Source organism: Psammomys obesus, unplaced genomic scaffold (genome assembly GCF_907164565.1).
Source record: "Psammomys obesus unplaced genomic scaffold, mPsaObe1.curated_primary_1811, whole genome shotgun sequence".
Taxonomy (NCBI): domain Eukaryota; kingdom Metazoa; phylum Chordata; class Mammalia; order Rodentia; family Muridae; genus Psammomys; species Psammomys obesus.
The window spans coordinates 14,018,343-14,038,891 of record NW_026585626.1 but is presented as its reverse complement, the minus strand read 5'-3'; the positions used below and the strand labels follow the sequence as shown (position 1 = coordinate 14,038,891).

At 44.0% G+C, this 20,549-nt stretch overlaps 1 protein-coding gene across 1 annotated transcript; it reads left to right on the top strand.

The window, feature by feature from the left end:
* The first annotated feature begins 15,902 nt into the window (after nt 1-15,902).
* LOC129682536 (40S ribosomal protein S3a-like) lies at nt 15,903-16,760 on the top strand. Its single transcript, XM_055614938.1, is given in 2 exon segments — nt 15,903-16,258; nt 16,261-16,760. Coding segments are annotated over 2 exon segments (792 nt in total). The 5' UTR covers nt 15,903-15,921; the 3' UTR covers nt 16,716-16,760.
* Nucleotides 16,761-20,549: the final 3,789 nt, after the last annotated feature.

The following is a 20,549-nucleotide window of genomic DNA, read 5'->3' as shown; positions in this document are numbered from 1 at the left end:
GTGTGTTTGGTTTTATGTTGAGGTCTTTGATCCATGTGAAGCTGAATTTTGTACAGGGTGCTAAGTATGGATCTATTTGCATTCTTTTACGTGGTCAACATCCAGACTGACCAGCACCATCTGTTGAAGATGGTGTCTTTTTAGTGTGCAACTCTGACTTTTACATAAAACAATCAGGTGTGCGAAGGTGTGTTTATTCATGGCTGAGTCTTCAATTAGATCCCATTGATCAATGTATCTATTTTTTCCATACCCTGCTGTTTTTATTACTATATCTCATTGTAAAGTTGAAATCAGGTGTAGTGATTAGTGATTTCATGTCCTACTGTTCTTTTATTATTCAGGATTATTTTTAGTTATACTGTGTGTGTCCATAGGAAGGTGAAAATTGTCCTTTCACCGTCTGTAGAGAATTGTTTTGGCATTTTAATGGGGATTTCCTAATCTGTTTTCTTTAGGTAGGATGGCCTTTTTTATATATCAATCTACACGAGCATGGGTGATCTTTTTTGTTTTGATATCTTCAATTTCTTTCTTCAATGTCTTGAAGTTTTTATTATACATGTCTTTCACTTGCTTGTTTAGAGTTACCTTCAAGATATTTTTGAGGCTATAGTCAATGGTATGGTTTTCCAGATTTCTTTTTCACTGTTTGTTTAATTTTATAGAAGAGAGCTACCAATCTTTGTGAGTTAAGTTGTATTCAGCAACTCTGCTGCAAGTGTTTATTAGCTATAGAAGTTTCCAGTTGGATTTGTGAGGTAGCTTATGTATACTAGGACTCTGACTTTTGCTTTCCAATTTGACCTTCAGCAGTTGTCTTACTGCTCTACCTAAGATTTCGAGAACCACCTCTATATATGTCCTCTCCTCAAAGTCCACCCACGGATGTGCTCAGCTGGCTAAAGTCACCCCCCTCGCATGTGAGGGGTCATAGCAAAATATTACAGGCCATCTCACAAGCCAACCTGGGCAAAACATCACATGCTCAGCTTGTGGCAAAACATCACATGACAAAATTCAGTCCTCAAAAAACAAAAAACAAAAAACAGAAATTTCCCCTTCAATAGCTAGCTAGACATACCACCCACTCCTGTGTGGGAGCTTGCATGCTTGTCACTTTGTGTTTGTGTATGAGCATTCATGCTTGTCACTGTGTATGTGTGAGTTTGCAGTAGTTGTGGCTAAATAGGAGCCACCAACTGGACCTAACACCTAGCCATGTTTGGAGCGTTGTCTGTGAGAAAAAAATAAGATATAACACTTAGTCATCTATGCTGTGTATGTGGGGCTTTCGACGTGGGCTAAGGATTACCTAGCAAACCTGACACGATGGTATGTTGGGCTTTCGTTCTAGGAAATTAGCTATCTGGCAGGCATGGCAACTGCTAGATAGTGTTAGGAAGTGTGCAGAGGCACTTGTGATTGTGTATATATGTGGATTGGCTATGGGAGAGGAAACGACTAGCAGGATATGGCATCTAGGCATATATGTATTATGTGGGGCTGTCTGTGGAAAAGGTTACTTAGCAGGAGCTGAACCACAGCATTGAATGCGGGGCTTTGACTAGGGTGTTATAACTAGCAGGCACTGACTCTGTGTGTGTGTGTGTGTGTGTGTGTGTGTGTGTGTTTGACTGTAGGTAGGGGAAGGACCTGACACTTGGCTGTGTATGTGGGGCATTGGCTGTAGGGTTATACCTAGGAGGACCTGACCTGAGACTTTGGCTGAAAACGGGCTGGAAACCTAATGGTACCTGATACCTGTATGCTGAGTCTTTGGCTGTGGGGTGGGGCACCTGACACCTCACTGTAATTGTGATTGTGGGGCTGTGGTTGTAGGTGAGGGGACACTAGCAGGGACTGTCATCAAGAAAACTTGGAAGGGGCCTGGTGTTCCAACCAGTAGTGTCCCCCTTCTTTCACCCAGCACTGAATGGGAGATGCCCTTGCCCCGGAGTGTTAATATAAACAGAGCTGCAGTGATGTGTGGGCCATGTGTCCAGCAGGGCCTGATTCCCGCAGTGTGTGCACATGGGGCCGGGGTGGGAACTGTGCACTTGGACTGCGCACGGTGTGGTGTGTAGCAGGGCAGTGTACAGCAGGGACTTATTAGTGTAGGTGGCATGGCGGGAAGGGGCTGCGATCACCTGGGACAAACCTAGAGTTCTACGTGGAGCTTTGGAAGGAGCAGACAGCACTCATGAACCTCGTGGTATCATGCCCTGTGGGCCCATATTTCAGCAACACTCTGCTCTATATCAAGCCTTGCTGCATTCCCTTCCCCTGCGTCTGAAACCTAGATTTACTGCTGATGTCAGACCCTAGAGACCCCTTAACCAACTACCCCACATTGACTGCTGCATTCAAACTACATTTCTATCCAAGTGCACCCCACCTCAGCCTCACATTTGTTGCTAGGTAACAACAGTGAAGCACACTCCCTAAGCATTCACTACATCCACACGTGCACACACACACACACACATAGACATACACAGGTGCACACACACACACACACAACACACACACACACACACACAGAGCTCTTTAAAACACCACCACCACTGCTTCACATGAAGGGCTATATATCAGGCACTGCTGGACCCCTCTGGTAGCCTACAGAAACTTGATGTGTGTTGAGTCTTCTTGACCTAGGCAGCTCCTGACTGCTGCCACCCATCATAACCTGCTGTGTTCATGACACTTCAGGGCATTTCCCAGCTGCTCCCACACAGAGTCATCTCAGTGTGAGGAGCTGTGCTCCCTAAGGCCTTACTAGATACTCCCACCCTCCTGCCAATGCTCCCATACACTGCTAGTCATCAGGTCCCCTGGACATTCCTTCCCCTGCCACCATAGTCTGAAATGCACTGTTTGGTTTCAGGCTTTGCTGGACAAATGCCTGAGCCCGTATGCACTACTATGTATCCTCTCCTTCAGGACTCCCAGTTCTAAATTATACACAATTCCTGACAACAGGCCTTGTCTAACAAGCTTGTCTTCCTATACCTGTATTGCTGTCTAGAGGGAGTGCTAATTTTCAGCCATGCTAACACCCCCTGCTACTTTCTAGGGCAGCAGAATGGTGGTGTTAAAGCTTGAAGCCTAGTATTGTGTGCATGAGTTCAATGTGCACAGAGTAGCAGTCAGGGCCTGAAGCCTAGGAGCTCGCATGTGTCAGGGACAGGAGTATCTGGCAGAGCCTTAAATATTGCAGTGTTGTTGGCCAGTAGTGTATACTGGGGCAAGTGGTTGTCAAGCTTGTACGATACCTAGCATGTCATGTGGGCTGGAAGAGTGGTGTTCAAGTGAACCTGATACACAGCATTTAGATGTCACCACAGTTTAGGAATGGCATAGTGTTCAGTGTGGCCTGGTAACTAGCAATAGAGCCTGATACACGGCACATGAGGTGGCATTAGGAGAGAATTCCAGCAGGACCTGGTGCTGAGCAGTGTAGGTGTGTCATCAGCAGAAGGGCATCCAGCAATGCTCTTAAAATTTTGAGATGCATGGCAGGAGGAGAAGCTCCCAGCATGGTCTGATAGCTAGTGATTTATGAGGGGTTGGAGATCAAATAGAACCACATACCTAGAAATGGATGTGTGATCACGGGTCTGGTGGTGTGTTCAACGGCTTTGTTGAATAACAGTGTATGTCGGAGAGCAGTGAAGAAGATGGTGTCCAGCTGGGCCCAATACCTACTAAGTTTATGTTAGCTTATGGAAGAATTTGTGTCCTTCAAAATCTGATAAGTGGCGGATGTGATGTCCAGGAGTGCCTGACACTTCAGAGAGTGTAAGGCATGGGGGGTGTCACCAGAGCCTGAGACCTAGCTGTGTAAGTGAGGAAGCTGCAGAGTGGCATGTTTGCCTCAGAGCCTCCAGCTAGCATAGCATGCTGGGCATATCTGACATCCTCAGGTTTATATTTGTTGATATGATGCGGTATCCAGCAGGCGCTGATACTCACACAGTAGTATGTAGCACTGGGGCCTGCAACCAGCTGTGTGTGTGCATCTTCAGTAGTGTGAGAGTCAAGCGGGGCCCAATAACTAGGCATGTATTTTGGGTTCAGTTGTAAGAGAGTATCTTGCATAGCCTGCTAAATAGTAGTTGAAGTGGGGTTAGGTGGGGGATATTCGGGATCCAATAGCTTGGGATAAATATGAGGAATGTGTGAGGATTTGTACAGTAAGACATGATACCTAGCAGTCCATGTGTGGTTTGAAGGAAGACATGCTTGGTACAACACTTAGAAATGAATTTGAGGGAGGAGGGAGGGGCTTATGGGGAAATACAAAATGAATAAAGTGTAATTAATAAAAGTTAAAGAAAAAGAAATGAATTTGAGGGGTGTGTGTGTGTGTGTGTGTGTGTGAGTTCGTGTGTGAGTATGTGTGTGAGCCTGTGTTCCCATGTGCACGAGGGCATGTGTGTTGTTCAGCAGGCCCCAAGAGCTGGCAATGAAGTGAGGTGATATGGGTGTGGCGTCCGGCACTGCATTATACCTAGTGTTGTATGTCAGAGCAGGAGGATGCCAGGAGTGGTTGAACCAAACAGAAAATGTGTGTCATTGACAGGAAGTAGAGTGTCCAACAGGGTCTGATGCCTTTCATTGTATCTCAGTTGATATTGTGGTTGGAGTGATGTCTAGCAGAGTCTGTTACCTAACCTCGGTGGTGGGAGAGCAGAAGAGGTGTTGAATAGGTGTTGTTCCAGGCCTGATCCCTAGAGAATTCTATCATGTGGGTAAGGGGTGATCTTCCTAACTCTAGATCAACAATGTATGGAAGGCGTTAACAGGGGGAGGGGTATGCCTATCACATGGAAGTTTGTAGGGTTCAGGCTCTGCTGCTCACCCCACCCCACTGTCCCTGACGTTACAGTGGTATCATCAGATGCAAGTGGACATACCCTCTCCAGTCCACATAATGTGGTAGATATCACGCTCATCACACCATACATCAAACCAACAGCCTCCCACCCCACAGCCACACAATATACACTGCTCTTCATCATGCCCAGTTAGATCCCTTGATGCTGCAGATAAAATGGAAGTCATCAGGCCCAGCAAAACATCTCCCCAACACACTATCCACAACATATAAACTCACATTTCTAAATATCAGGCCAAAACTGATCCTCCTCCCTCTGTTACTGCTGCTACATCCTCTGCTAGGTACCTGGCCCTGTGGGACACTTAAAGCCACACACATATTATGCACCAGCCATTCTTCAACTCACATGTTGCACCTGCTGTAAGGCTCTGAGACATGGCCCACCTCCTCCACGTCCACCCAAAACACCCAGTAGTTTTCAGAATTTGCTGAACACATCCCTGGCTTTTGCCCCTTCTGAACTTCTGATATCAGGCCCTGATGCACACACCCTTGATTCCACCAATATAAAGGATTAGTCATCGGCCTGCTTAACGTCCCTATCCTGGCTGCCACATCCACACATGCGCTGACACTTACAATGGGTGTTTCTCAGGCCATTTTCTCCTGAAATTTTTCTCTTTCTTCTATCCTCGACCTCAACTCCCATCCATAGACACTGCTTGGCATCAGACACTTCACATTATTTGCTCTGCTTCCACCCAATATGCACTGCAAGGCTGTGGCAGGGGATTGTCTAGTATGGCCCTTAGCTTAGCAGGGTGGTCTGGGTGGGAATAAGGTGGCCTTCATGTCCAGTAGGGCCTGAGTAGAGGCTCAGTATGTGGAGTTGCCAGGTTGCTCTAAAAACAGCTGGTGCCAGTATATGTAGAGCTGTATGGTTGGTAAGCAGCAAGCCTGACATAGAGGAAGGTAAATGGGCTTTGTGAAGAAATGTTCAGCCAGTACTAACATGAGCAAGTACACCTGCATTTGAGCAGGTGGTCAAGGGAGGGGACCTCAAGCAGGGCCTATTACTGCCAGTGGTGTTTGAGAGAGCAGTTGGAAAGACATGTGTCAAATCTTGACTCACTGGTGCGTGTTGAATTAGGGTGAGGAGAGAAGCATCCAGACCTGTGTGTGGAGTTTTGGAATATGTGTGCCTATGAGTGGATAAAAGTCTGAGTCAAGGCCTAATCTCTACAGGTTTATGTGGTATATGCTGTAAGTCTCCACCCTGGCCTGACACACAGCCATGTTGGGGCTGTGAAGTGTCTAGCTCAGCCTGCTGCCTTGCAGCCTTTGTGGGGCAGCAGGAAGGTGGTGTCTCTTCCATGGTTTGATAACTAGCAGTGTGTATGGAGAAGTGATGAGGCCTGTGCAGCTCTAGGCTTTCTGGTCTCCAGGAGCAGCAGCTGGAAACTCACAAGCTACAGCACGTACCATGTCTTTCTCATGCTCACTCTCATCCTTCTACTGTGCTGAGGAATTTGGGAGTCAAAAGCAAAACAAACAGTCAGAGCTGGAAGTGGCCACCCAGCCTTGGGTAGTGACCCTTCTGTTCCTATCCCATATCTTCATGTAGTAATATTGAGAAGGGTTAAGGGCATGGCCTGGAGAGAACAGGGGTGGTAGAGAGCACCTCTGCCAGTCTGCCAGGATGTTCCCTTGGTGCTGCTAGGCACTGCACTGCTATCTTGGCTTTGGACAGGAATTTGTTGCTCCAAAAGGCAAGCGTCAGGCTCCCTCTAGATGCCCTAAAGAAGTGTCTGTTCAAGCCAGATTCCAACGTCTGTTTATCTCATTTGGTGGCCTCAGAGCTCCCATATCCACAGTCCATCTTCTCTGTACTAACTTGCTAGGGGTTGTTCCCCTTGACCTGTCATCATTATGTAGTTTTCTTCTGTCACATTGACATGAATATTATGCAGCTTGTCTTTGGGGATGGTCAGCTGTAACATTGGTGGTTTTCATTTATCAGTAGCTTTCCAGTTGTTTGCTTTTCTGTACCTGACCTGCGTCAATTTGTGGAAAGACCATTTTCTGATTTCCCTGGGTGCCTTTGACAAAATCACTTGGTGTGATTTAGGTGGGTGTGGTGCTGGGTTTTGTGGGAGGTTCTATGTGTCCTGAATCTGTTCCTTCCCTCTAGCACTTTCTGTATCTCTGTGGCTTTGTGTGGAGTGCTGGAAGAGGAAGTGCGGGGTCTTGATGACTCTCTTCTGCCCCCTGCCATCTCTTCTAGGTTTAGGCTGCATCTCTTGTTACATTTGATATTTGGTCGTCAGACTGGTTTTGTCTGAGTCTATAGATGACGTGCAAAGTTCTCTCACATTAAGAGGAACAACTGTTGTATATGGCTTTGGATTTCTATCAGTCAAGTGTCAAATGTTCTAAATGCCAATTTATGTAAATTAGGTTAAATAGCTCAGAATTTAAGTAGAATCCTTCAGTGTGAGCTGGTCCAACCAGATGACTTCCTGTTCTCCATCTTCATGTTAGTGGTGGTCTGGGACAAGGCATGTCCTTCTCAAGAGATCCATTCTAGTAGCCAAAGGAAATGCAAGATAAAATTCACTTGCGAAGGCTCTATTGAGACACTTTCTTCATCTGCTCAGGCAGGTTTCTGGGATCATTAGTGAGGATAGATAGACAGAAGTGACCTTTGTGAACTGCTGGAATCCACACAATATGAAAATGGGGTGGGGATTCGACAGTAACACATCTACTGGGAGGCTTTCCCAATGGGTCCTCCCGTTATCCTCAGATCTTGTTGAGAAGTGAGGATGGTGGTGGATGATGGAGTAGAATCCATTTCATCATCCTTGACAACTTCTCCTCCTGATGTTGTGTGGAGCATCTGCCCTCCTCTAGAGCACAGGCTAGGATATGCTAGTCTCTGGTAGAGCAGGAAGTTCTGAGGTGTTCCTCTGTATTACTGTAGTGCTGAGTGTGCAGTCTTCAGGCCAAGAATTAACAGGGAATACGCTTTAGGATGTGGCCAGGGGCCTACAAGAAAAGGAATATAATGGATCAATCAAGAAGGTGGCTGACAGTTCCACTTTCCCCAAGCCCAAGCCTAATAACCTTGGTAGATAATGGCAGCTTATTTTTGGTGGAATTCAGGGACTGTTGAGGCAGGGATGAGGCCCATTGTCTTACACAATGACTTTCTACAGGGTGACACCATTAGGTTTTCTTCAGGAACCTCTGACTGCAGGAAATGATTTCCTCATTGATGCCCAGCTACTTTCCAGGAGTTGGGCTCAGGGAGGAAATGAGAAAAACCAGTTTCCAATCAACATGTTTAAACATAGGCATCCTGATATTTGAACTGCATCTCACTTACAGTAGTCCACATGAAACAGGATTCACATTCACAGTGAAAATAAGCTTCCACAATAGAACATCTCTAAAAGATTATATGTTAGGAGATACGGGGTAACCAACAAAAAATCTGGAGGTGACCTCTGAGACTCCAATGCCCCACCCACACTGATCACAGTGGCTGGGTCAAAAGGCTCACTGGATAGAAAGGTACAGAATATCTCAAGGTCTCAGCTTTGTCCTCTGTGAGGTGGATGCCTGTGGACAGCTTTGAAATGACGTGTGTGAAGTTCCTGCTACAAGTATCTGCACTAACTGCCTTCCTCATGCTTCCTCCATCAGGCAGGCAGTGAGAGGTGCTGTGTGTAGGGCTGGTCCTCAGATGACTTCTTTTCCAACAGGTAAAAGTCTATAAGGAGCAACACCTCTCACTGAACAGCAAAAATACACGAAGTCCCCATCAGACCCGAGTTATATCTTGGGCTGCACCTCTGTTTTTACTGAGATGCACCATCATAAAGACCATCACCTGGGTCTGGAGCCATTGATTCCCTTTGACTGTGTGTTCTGGGACTCACTGACCTAGCCACAGCACACATGTGCCCTTTAACAGGTCATGGCTTCAGTGAAGTACTTAAGGACTGAAATTTGCCTTAGTAGTCCCCCACTGATGTATTGCAGCTATGGCCACAGGAGTAAGAAGCTCACTGGTCAAGGCTGGTTTTCCTTGCAGGCTGTGTGCATCCTTGAGCTCATGATTCTTCAGCCCATTACAGTCTAAACAGGTGGATTGTGGAAATAGCTGTCATCCCAAACAGGTTTAATATGTTCACCCTCTTTGGCAGAAACTGATCTTCTATAGTAGTTTGGGGACTGTGGTTCAGAGGGGAGAGGGGTGCGGCTTGCCCCAAGAAGCCTCTGAATCCACAGCCAAGCTTTCTCTCACTACCCCTTTGTTCATCTGCATCATGAGCTCAATGACCGCTTTCCTTGCAAGGGAAGGAGGCTTCAGCATCCTCATGCTCATTACCTGCAGACCAGTGTCACGGTTGGACCAGTTCACAGAACCATCTCTCATACAATGGAGGTAAAGTTAGTGTTCTCAGTGATGCCTCAGCCATGTGAGGCCCACAGACCAGGCCTGGTACTCAACCCCTTTTGAGTGGACATTCTTCCCTGCAGAGAGTAGGGAATCTGCCTGGTAGTTGTCCATGACAACAGCAAAGATAACTCTCACAGCAGGATACCCAAGAAGATAGCTTGGCTAAATGCCCCTACTCTATGGTTATCAAGGCTCTGTCTATACATGATCCCTAAAGTGGGACAGAAATAAAATGTAGTTCCAAGTCTGCAGACTAAGACAGGTGTCTACCGTGTTCTGGGACAGGCAAGAAATACCCACCTTCCAAAGCAGAGCAACATTCCCTCATTCCATCCAAAGTGATGCCCATTTCCTTCCAGCTTGCTGGCACATCCCTGTTAAGAGATAGATATGGTTATGATAAGACTCCCCACAATAAAGGTCCATTCACTACCCGCAGTGAGACCGTGTCTCCTGTGTTAGGTGGGACACAGGGATAAGGGTAAGCAGGAAACACTGTATTAGGGAGGGGAAACATCTCCCTTGGACCAGACCCTGAAGGGAAAGACCAATGAATGAGTACTGCTGAGGTATTTCCATGAAGAGCCCAAAGGTTCTTCTCATTCCTGGGCAGCTTTGGGAATGGTTTTGGCACAAGGCCACATTGATAATGATGCTATGGAAACCAGTCATAGGACGTATCCGGTGTTACCCATGTTTCCTGTGGAGAAATCGATGGTAGATGGCTTACCTCCTCCTGTGCTTGACTCCTCTAGGCTGGGTTAAGTGGGCGCACTGACATCTGGAGTTCCTGCAGGGATCCTGCTTCTGCTGTTTCACACAAAAGGAGAAGTCCCATCCCTTGTTTCAACCTGCATAGAGGCTTATCACTTAAAGAGATAAAGTCATCTGGAAGGGACACTCTTAGGGGCTTAGAAACATACACTTACCCTTGGATGGTCTTATCATACTGTGCCATTCTTTCTTCAGTGGCTCCTTCCCTCCCTCACCTGTACTTTGTTTCCTGCCCCTCCACTGAAACTTCCTTCCTCCCTGAACTTTCCTCCTTTATCCAACTCATTCCTGCTGTCTCTGCCACCTCTGCTTTTCATCCTCTGCTGTCCATCTTCAGGTAATTATGTCAGTTTTTACTGAGGTGGTGGTGCTGTGAGATTGCTCGTTTGGAAATAAGATTTTTCTAAATTGCATCCCTGTTAGTATTGTGTGTTGTTTGCAAGGGACATTCAAATATATAGACATTAAGAAGCACAGAAGTCCATCTTGGGTCCCCTATGTAACTGACTGTATGTAACTATGTTCCCCTCAACTTCAAGTGGTACCACTTCCTTCTGAGAAATATGGCTCCTTTTTGAGACTGGCAGGCAGCAGCACAATGTCTTCATACAGTTCCAAATTCTCTTCTTAACCCTCTTCCAGCCTCGGGATAGATTTCTGGGAAAGCTTGTACTTCCTCCTTTGGGTGGGACACCTTTAAAGTTGTTCTTGGATGTTGCCTGAAGGGAAGGTCTCTGGGTTCCATTGGCGGCAGTGCTGGTAACATGCTGAGGTGACTCCCTGGACTTACTTGCAGGTGGTGTACTCAGAGTGTATGAACTCTTTGGCACGTGTTCACTTTGTGGAGGGCCCCTGGAAAAAATACTGTGCAGAAGAATTACCTTGTGAGAATGGGCAACTTGAAGAGACCCCTTTGCACATGATGCTAATTTCCCAAGTTCAGCTCACAAGATGAGTAACCTCAGGAGCACACTTGGGGACAAGTTTGGGAGGGTTGGCCCTATTCTGCTGCCAGCACAGGGTGGTAGGCATGCTCAGGTTCCTGCTTCCCTTGTTCCTTGACCCATTCTCATTGTGTACGTGGTGTTCAGGCAGCCAGGTCAATGTGGAATGTGCAGGCTCACTCATTGTCCTCACAGGAGGAAGAGAGGTGAGATCACGTGCTGGGGACATGGCAACACCGCCCTGCACGGACTTAACAGGATGGTCAGTCTGGTTCTTCAGTGACTCATGTTTTAGGATTAGATACGTGGCCATGATGTTATTGAATTTTTTTTCTCACGAATACAGTCACAAATATCTTTGGGACGGTAGCCCATGTCCCACACAGCCACCACAATGCTGGGAGTTGGGTTGTTACTGTGTGTTGCTGAGGATGATGGGAGTTTCCAAAATTCTTCCCTGTCTTTGAGCCACTTGTGCTGCTTAATGTCACCTATCTTTGGCCTCTGTCCAGGCTCAATAGTGAACAATTGCACAATGAGGTTTGAGATGTTTTCTGAAAGTGTGGCAGGAATGAAGAGTGTGGGACTCAGCATCTCCTCCTTCATGTCTGAATAGGTGTAGGCATTGAATGGGAACCGGGCTGTCACAATTGCATATAAAACCACTCCCATGCTCCAGATGTCAACTGCCTTTGCCTCATATTCTCTGTCAGTGAATAGCTCTGGAGCACAATATTCAACAGTGCCACAGAACCCCAACACCATCTGTCCATCTGTGACTCTGATGGCCAGGCCAAAGTCACACAGTTTGATGTTCCCTTTGCCATCCAGCAGTATGTTATCTAGTTTGATGTCCCTGTGAGAAATGCCATTGTTATGGCAATAGTGAACTGCACACACTACCTGTGTGAAGATGTGCTGGGCCTGCTTCTCCTGCAGACATCCCACCTTCTCAATATGGCTCACCAGGTCTCCATGGGTGAGCATGTTCAGCATGTTCCATCACCATATAGGTGTGTTCTCTGGTATTGATGATGTGGAACAGCTTAATGATGTTTGGGTGCTCTAGCACCTTAATGATGTCAATTTCATTGTCATTGTTAGGCTCATTGATGCCTTTTTTCAGGATCTCAACAACAACCTGCATCTCTCTTTGGAGGTGGCAGGCCAGCTTGACCTCAGCAAAGCTTCCTTTGCCAAGGGTCCTGAGTATTTTGTAATAATCTGTAAGCGTTTCCTCTTCAGAGGTGCTGGCCTCCAGGTGCAGCTGCATTGTCTCCTCCTCTCCTGCCTTGCTGTTAAGTTGCATGATCCTTGCCAGGCCAACACCAGCTGACAAAATGGATTAAAAACTAGGTATAAGTGGAAAGTTTATCTCTTTCAATGTCTATATGAAGAAATGGAGAGACATGATACAACTTAAAATGAACTCCAGTCTCTCAGAAAAACAAAACAATACAAAACACTAAACTCCATAGAAGTACCTCTGAAACTGGTGAGTGGAGGGGCAGCTGAAGGCAGAACATAGACTTTGAGGCATCTTGCACAAGAGGGGACAACCAATTAGCCAGGACAGTTTGGCTCCATGTCATCTGTGGACATAACCGTGATCTGAGAGTGGCAAACCTTCGACCTCATGCACTTTCCCTTGCTCCAAGCAGGGGCCTCCCTGCCTGGTGACTGAGATAGCAGAGGCCTCTGCCTCAAGTATGGGCAGACACCACTGACTGATCTCTTAAACTCCTATTTGCCCCTGTAGGTCCAAATCTGAGAGTAGAGAATGAGGTGGTATAATCCCTGAGCAAGCAAGTGAGTGTGCCTTCAAGTGAGGGTGTGTATTGTCCAAGACCCAGGGTCCCTCTGTGCTAGCAGTCAGACATTTGATCCCTCCCACCCACACCCTGACTGTGGGCAACATAGGGATCCTTGTGAAAGCATTCTCAACACTGAAGCCCCTGTTCTATGGGTCTCCCAGTGGAGTCCAGGCAAACAATTCCTGGAGCCAAGATGGAGCAACTCAGACAGAACTGAATGCCTAGTGGACAGTATGACAGGCCTGTGTGCCATTGAGGCATTCAGGGCAATTGTACATGTGCATTGCATCCAAGAACTGAGCCAGCATCCCCACCTGTGCTTATGCTCCACCCTTCCAGGCATCTATATGCTCTAGCACCTGGTCCTGCCAGGCACACTTCCATGCACACTCCTGAGCTTGCACACATGTGCCTGAGACCTTCTTCCCTTAGCTAAAGCTGAAACAGCAACATCCACTCAAAACAGTGGACCTGTCTCATCTTCCTGAAGAATACTCCAGACTAGAGAGACAGACAGACCCAGTCTTCAGTGCAGGCTCCAGTAACAAGTAGATGGCTAGATGAACACATCCAACAAAAATCAGGACATCATGGCTTCACCAGCAAACCCCCAAATCAATGGATATTTTAATTAATCAGAAACACCAGAATATGATCTCAGATCTATGTTTATCTAGTTATTAGACATAGATAATGAGGAAACGAACAAAGCTCTCAAAGAAATACAGGCAAATACAGCCAAACAAATAGAGGCATACATAGAGGAAATGAACAAAAAAATAGAGTCCATCATGGACAGACAGAAATCCAAATACAAATAAATGAAGGAAATGGTCAAAGCATGAAAATGGATTTCTAATCAATAAAGAAATCACACACAGAAAAACTCCTGGATATTGATAACATAGCAAAGAGATCAGAAGCCACTGAGGTAAGAATCACCAACAGAATTCAAGAAATGGAGAAGAGAATCTCTTGGGCTGAAGACACAATTGAAGAAATCAATACATCTCTCAAAAATGACATAAAATCAGAAAAAGGTTTTGACACAAAACAACCAAGAAATCAAAGACACCATGAAAAGACAAAACCTAAGAATCATAGGAATAGATGAAAAATAAGATTCCATGTGCCAAGGTCCAGAAATTATTTTCAAGAAAATCATAGAAGAAAAAATTTCCCAACTTAAAGTTTGTCTGTAAACATACAACATGCCTACAGAACACCAAATAGACTAGATCAGAAAAGACACTCCTCATGTCATAGAATAGTCAAAATATTAAATCTATAGAACAAAGAAAAAATTATTAAAAGTAGCAAGGGAAAAAGACCAAGTAACATATAGTGGTACACCTATCAGAATCCCACCAAGCTTCTCAACAGAAACGTCGAAAGGCAGAAGGGCCTGGGCAGATGTCATGGACACTGTAAGAGACCACAGATGCCAACCCAGACTGCTATCCCCTGAAAACTTTCAATCAACATAGATGGAGAAAACAAAGTATTCCATGACAAAACTAAGTATAAATTAATATCTAAACAGCAAACTAGCCCTACAGAAGATACTAGAAAGAAAACTCCAATCTAATGAAATCAACTACTCCCAAGAATATACAGGATACAGATAACTTCATATCAAAAAAATTAAAAGAAAACAAGCACAGAAACATGGTATCACTACCAACTCCACAATAAAGGGAACTTATATTCATTGGTCACTAATATCTATCAACACCAACAGACTCAACTCTCCTATAAAAAGACACAGACTAACAAAAACAGGATCCAACATTCTGCTGCATCCAAGACACATACCTCTGCAACAAAGATAAACACTACCTCAGAGTAAAGGTCTGGACAGAGGCTGTTTAGGCAAATGGACCCAGAAAACAAGCTGGAGTAGTCATCCTAATATCTAATGAAACAGACTTTCAGATAAAATCAATCAAGAAATATGAGGAGGGGCACTTCATTCTCCTCAAAGGAAAAATCCACCAGGAGGACACCACAATCCTAAACATCTATGCCCCAAATACAAGAGCACCTGCATTTGTAAATGAAACATTATTAAAGCTTAAATCACACATAGATCCCAACACCTTAATAGTGGGAGACTTCAACACTCCACTCTCACCAAGGGACAGATCATCTAGACAGAAACTAAATAAGGAAATAATGACAGAGGTCCTAAATCAAATGGATTTAATAGATGTTTACAGAACTTTTCACCTAAACTCAAAAGAGTATACCTTTTTCTCAGAACTGCATGGCACCTTCTCCAAAATTGACCATATAGTTAGCACAAAGCAAGCCTCAACAGATAAAAAAGGTTCGAAATAATCTGTTGTATCTATCAGACCACCATGGTTTAAAACTAGACCTCAACAACAACAGAAATAACAAAAAGCCTACACACACATGGAAACTAAAAACCTCTCTACTCAACGAGTGTGAGGTAAGGGGAAAAAAAATAAAATTACAACTTCCTAAAATTCAATGAAAATGAAGGCACAACTTACCCAAACTTATGGGACACAATGAAAGCCGTACTAAGTGGAAAGTTGATAGCACTAGTGCCTCAGAAAAAAAAGTTTGAGACACTTTGTACAAGCAAACTAACAGCCCTTGGAAAAAGAAGCAGATACACCAAAGAGCAGTAGATGATTGGAAATAATCAAACTCAGAGCTGAAATCAATGAATTAGAAACAAAGAAAAGAATTCAAAGAATCAATGAAAGCAAGAGCTGGTTCTTTGAGAAAATCAACAAGATAGACAAACCCTTAGCCAAAACAACTAAAAGGCAGAGAAAAACTATCCAAATCAGTAAAACTAGAAACAAAAAGAGGGACATAACAACAGACAATGAAGAAATCCAAACAATCATTAGGACTTACTACAAAAGCCTATACCCCACAAAATATGAAAATCTAAATGAAATGGACAATTTTTGATAGATTCCATTTATCAATATTAAATCAAGATCAGGTAAATAGATTAAATAGCCCTACATCTCCCAAGGAAATAGAAGCATTCATCAAAACTCGCCCTTCCAGCCTTTTGGCTCTCTGAGCAGCACCATGGCGGTCGGCAAGAACAAGCGCCTGACGAAAGGCGGCAAGAAGGGAGCCAAGAAGAAAGTGGTCGATCCATTTTCTAAGAAAGACTGGTACGATGTGAAAGCCCCGGCTATGTTCAATATTAGGAACATTGGGAAAACACTAGTCACGAGGACTCAAGGAATCAAAATCGCCTCTGATGGCCTCAAGGGTCGTGTGTTTGAAGTGAGCCTTGCCGATCTCCAGAATGATGAAGTCGCATTTAGAAAATTCAAGCTGATTACTGAGGATGTTCAGGGCAAAAACTGTCTGACCAACTTCCACGGCATGGATCTTACCCGGGACAAGATGTGTTCCATGTCAAAAAGTGGCAGACCATGATTGAAGCGCATGTTCATGTCAAGACGACTGATGGTTACTTGCTCTGTCTTTTTTGTGTTGGTTTCACTAAAAAACGCAACAACCAAATACGCAAGACATCCTATGCGCAGCACCAGCAGGTCTGCCAGATCCGGAAGAAGATGATGGAAATCATGACCTGAGAAGTGCAGACAAATGATCTGAAAGAAGTGGTTAATAAGTTAATTCCAGACAGCATTGGGAAAGACATAGAAAAGGCTTGCCAGTCCATTTATCCTCTTCATGATGTCTTCGTGAGGAAAGTAAAAATGCTGAAGAAGCCCAAGTTTGAATTGGGAAAACTGATGGAGCTCCATGGAGAAGGTGGCAGTTCTGGAAAAGCGACTGGTGATGAGATGGGTGCTAAAGTTGAACGAGCTGATGGATACGAACCACCAGTTCAAGAATCTGTTTAAAAGCCAGATTTTTAATAGTGACAAATAAAAAGTCCTATTTGTGATGAAAAAAACAAAACAAAACAAAACAAAACCTCTCCCTTCCAGATGATTTCAGCGCGGAGTTCTACCAGACCTTCAAAGAAGGGTTAACTCCAATATTCTTCAAACCATTCCACAAAATAGAAACAGAAAGAACATTACCAAACCCATTCTATGAAGCCACAGTCACCTTGATACCTAATCCACACAAAGACCCAATAAAAAAAGAGAACTTTAGACCTATCTCTCTTATGAACATTGATGAAAAAATACTCAATAAAATATTTGCCAAACCAATCCAAGCACATATAAAAGATCATCCACCATGACCAAGTAGACTTCATGTCAGGCATCCAGAGGTGGTTCAATATATGGAAATCCATCAATGTAATCTACCATATAATATAAACAAACTGAATGAGAAAAACCACATGATCTTCTTAGACGGTAAAGAGTATTTGACTCTTCATTCATATTTAAAGTCTTGGATAGATCAGGGATACAAGGCACATATCTAAACATAGTAAGAACAATATACAGCAAGACAACCAACATCAGACTAAATGGAGAGAGACTTAAATAAATCCCATTGAAATCAGGGACAAGAAAAAGTGGCCCACTCTCTCCGTATTTCTTCAACATAGTACTTGAAGTCCTAGCTAGAGCAATAAGACAACTAAAGGAGATCAAGAAGATATAAATTGGAAAGGAGAAAAAGCATCACTATTTGCAGATGATATGATAGTATACATGAGTGACCCCAAAAATTGTACCAGAGAACTTCTTCAGCTGATAAACATCTTCAGCAAAGTGGCTGGATACAAAATTAACTAAAAAAAAAAGATCAGTAGCCCTCCTGCATATGAAAGACAAAAGTGCTGAGAAGGAAATTTCAGAAACAACATTCAGAATAGCCAGTAATAACATAAAGTACCTAGGCATATATTCAAAACATGCTTAAATACACAACAAGGACATTTGTTCAACCATGTTTGTAGCAGTTTTATTCATAATAGCAATGATCTGGAAAGAACATAGATGTCTCTCAACTGAGAAATGGATACAGAAATTGTGATACATTTACACAGTGGAATACTACTCAGCAATTAAAAACAAGGAAATCATGAAATTTGAAGACAAATGGTGGGATCTACAAAAGATCATCCTGAGTGAGGTATTCCAGAAGCAGAATGACACACACGTTATATACTCACTTATAAGTGGATCTTAGAGATATAATATAGGATTAAAAAACTAAAATCTGTACTCCTAAAAAGACGAAGCAAGAACGAGGACCCCGGCAATATAAACAATCCTCACTCAGAAAGGCAAACAGGACAGAAATTGGAAAAGGGAGAAAAAAAGAAGAGAGGATAGAAGCTTACTACAGGGCCTCTAAAAGACTCTACCCAGCAGTGTATCAAAGTAGATGCTGAGGCTCATAGCCAAACTTTGGGCAGAGTGCAGGGAAACTTATGCAGAAAGGGGAGAGAGAAAGACCTGAAGTGGACAGGAGCTCCACAAGGAGAGCAACAGAACCTCAAAATCTGGGCCCAGGGGTCTTTTCTGAGACTGATACTCTAACCATGGACCATGCATGGAGATAACCTAGAACCCTTGCACAGATGTAGCCCATAGTAGCTCAGTGTCCAAGTGGGTGTCCTAGTAAAGGGAACAGGGACTGCCTCTGACATGAACCTCAGTGGCTGGCCCCTTGATTACCTTCCCTTGAGGGAATGCAGCCTCACCAGACCACAGAGGAAGACAATGCAGCCAGTCCTGATGAGGCCTGATAGGCTAGGGTCAGAGGGAAGGGGAGGAGGATCTCCTCTATCAGTGGACATGGAGCCGGGCATGGGAGGACATTAAGGAGGGACGGTGGGACAGGGAGGGAATGAGGGAAGGGGTTATAGCTGGGATACAATGTAAATAAACTGAATTAATATAAAAAATTAAAATAATAAAAATAAAAAACAATGTAAAATATCAGTACATGAACAGAAAGCACTCAATTTTTTTTCAGAATGTATCATGAATGGCCCAAGAAAAATCTTCATTCTCCTTTGAAACCTCTTTATACAGGATTCTACTGTCTACACATCTGACATCATTCTAAAATAGTGCAGTCCTGCCTTAATATTCTCTCCATATCAGTCTAGTGCTTCTCTAGTCACAGGTCCAAACTCGAACACACCAATTGCCCATTACCTAGGTGGTCAAAGAAATACCACCACTTCTCAGTACCAGTGTCTGTATTTTCTACTTTTCTCATTGGTATGACCAAATACCCACCTAAACCAACCAAAGGAAGAAGTTTTAATTTAGCTCATGGTTTGAGGGATTACATTATGTAGTGGTAGGGAAGATGGTGGCAAGATCATGACATGACTGGTTGTCATAGTCACTTTTCTAGCACTATGAAACGACACCATGACCAAGAAAAATTATAAAAGGAAGCATTAAACTGGTGGTTTGCTGACAGTTTTGAAAGGTGAGTCTGTGACTGTCATGGTGGAAAGCATGGTGGCAGACAGGCAGGCATGTCACTGAAGCTTATATCTGATGCACAAGTTGGAGACAGCAACATACTGGGCCTGGTATGGACTTTGGAAACCTCAAAGCCTACTCCCAGTGACACACTTCCTCAACAGGGCCACATACACTAATACTTCCCATAACAGTTCTATTAACTGGGAACCAAGTATTCAGATGTGTGAGCCCATGGGGTTCACTCTCATTTAAACCACAACACTGGTCACACTGTATCTGCAAGGAGGAGTAGAGAAGAGATTAATTCTGTTACCCATCTGGCTCTTCTCCCTTCTCCTTTTATTCAGTCTGAGTCCCCACTGTGCCACCCACTTCAGGATGGGTCTTTTGAGAAATGTACTCACAGATATACCAACATGTACATCTCTCAAACCATTTTAAATTCAGACACTTTGACAATGAATATTGACCATCACAATATAATACATAAAGTAGTTTATGACCTTGATTTAGTTGATGCCTACATTGCGATTTTTATTCTTTGATTTCTTCTCCTGGCTGGTATGGCCCAGGAAAGCCTCTGTTATCCAGGATCTTTAAGACTCTGTCTTAGCTAGGGTGAAATTTATTCATTTGTACTGGTACACATAAAATGAAGGAAAAAGATGAAAATAAACTTTTCATCTCACATAAAGTCTCATCTAGCCCAGCCCGGACTCAGACTCACTATCTAGTCGCAGCCTTGAATTTCTGGTCTCATGCTCCAGCCTCCCAAGTTGGGGTCATGAAAACAAGGGCTCATTCTTTGTCCTTGAAAAGGATTAATTATTTTGTTTTATGCCGCCATGCATATATATGCATCACATGTCTGCCTATTAGATCTCTGAAACTGGAGTTTCATGAGACACTGTGTAGAGACTGGCAGTGGAACCAGGGTTCTCTGCAAGAGCAACAAGTGCTCTTTTCTATTGAGTCTTCTCTTTAGCACAAGGGCCATTTCTGATGATTTTTAGGTCCTTCAAATCTGAGATGGCACTCTCGCAGTGTTTTATACACAGTAGATTCTCAATAGTTGTCTTTTCAAATCACTTCATTCCTCAAAAGAAGTTTTGCTAAATTATGCATGTTTTTTTTTTGCATTTCTTTTTCCTCCTTCCTTCCTTTCTTTCTTTCCTTTTTTTTTTTTTTTATCGAGATAAGGTTTCTCTGTGTAGTCTTTGCTGTCCTGGATTCCTTTGTAGACCAGGCTGGCCTCAAACTTACAGCGATCTGCCTGCCATGGACTCCCTGAGTGCTAGGATTACAGACATGCACCACCACACC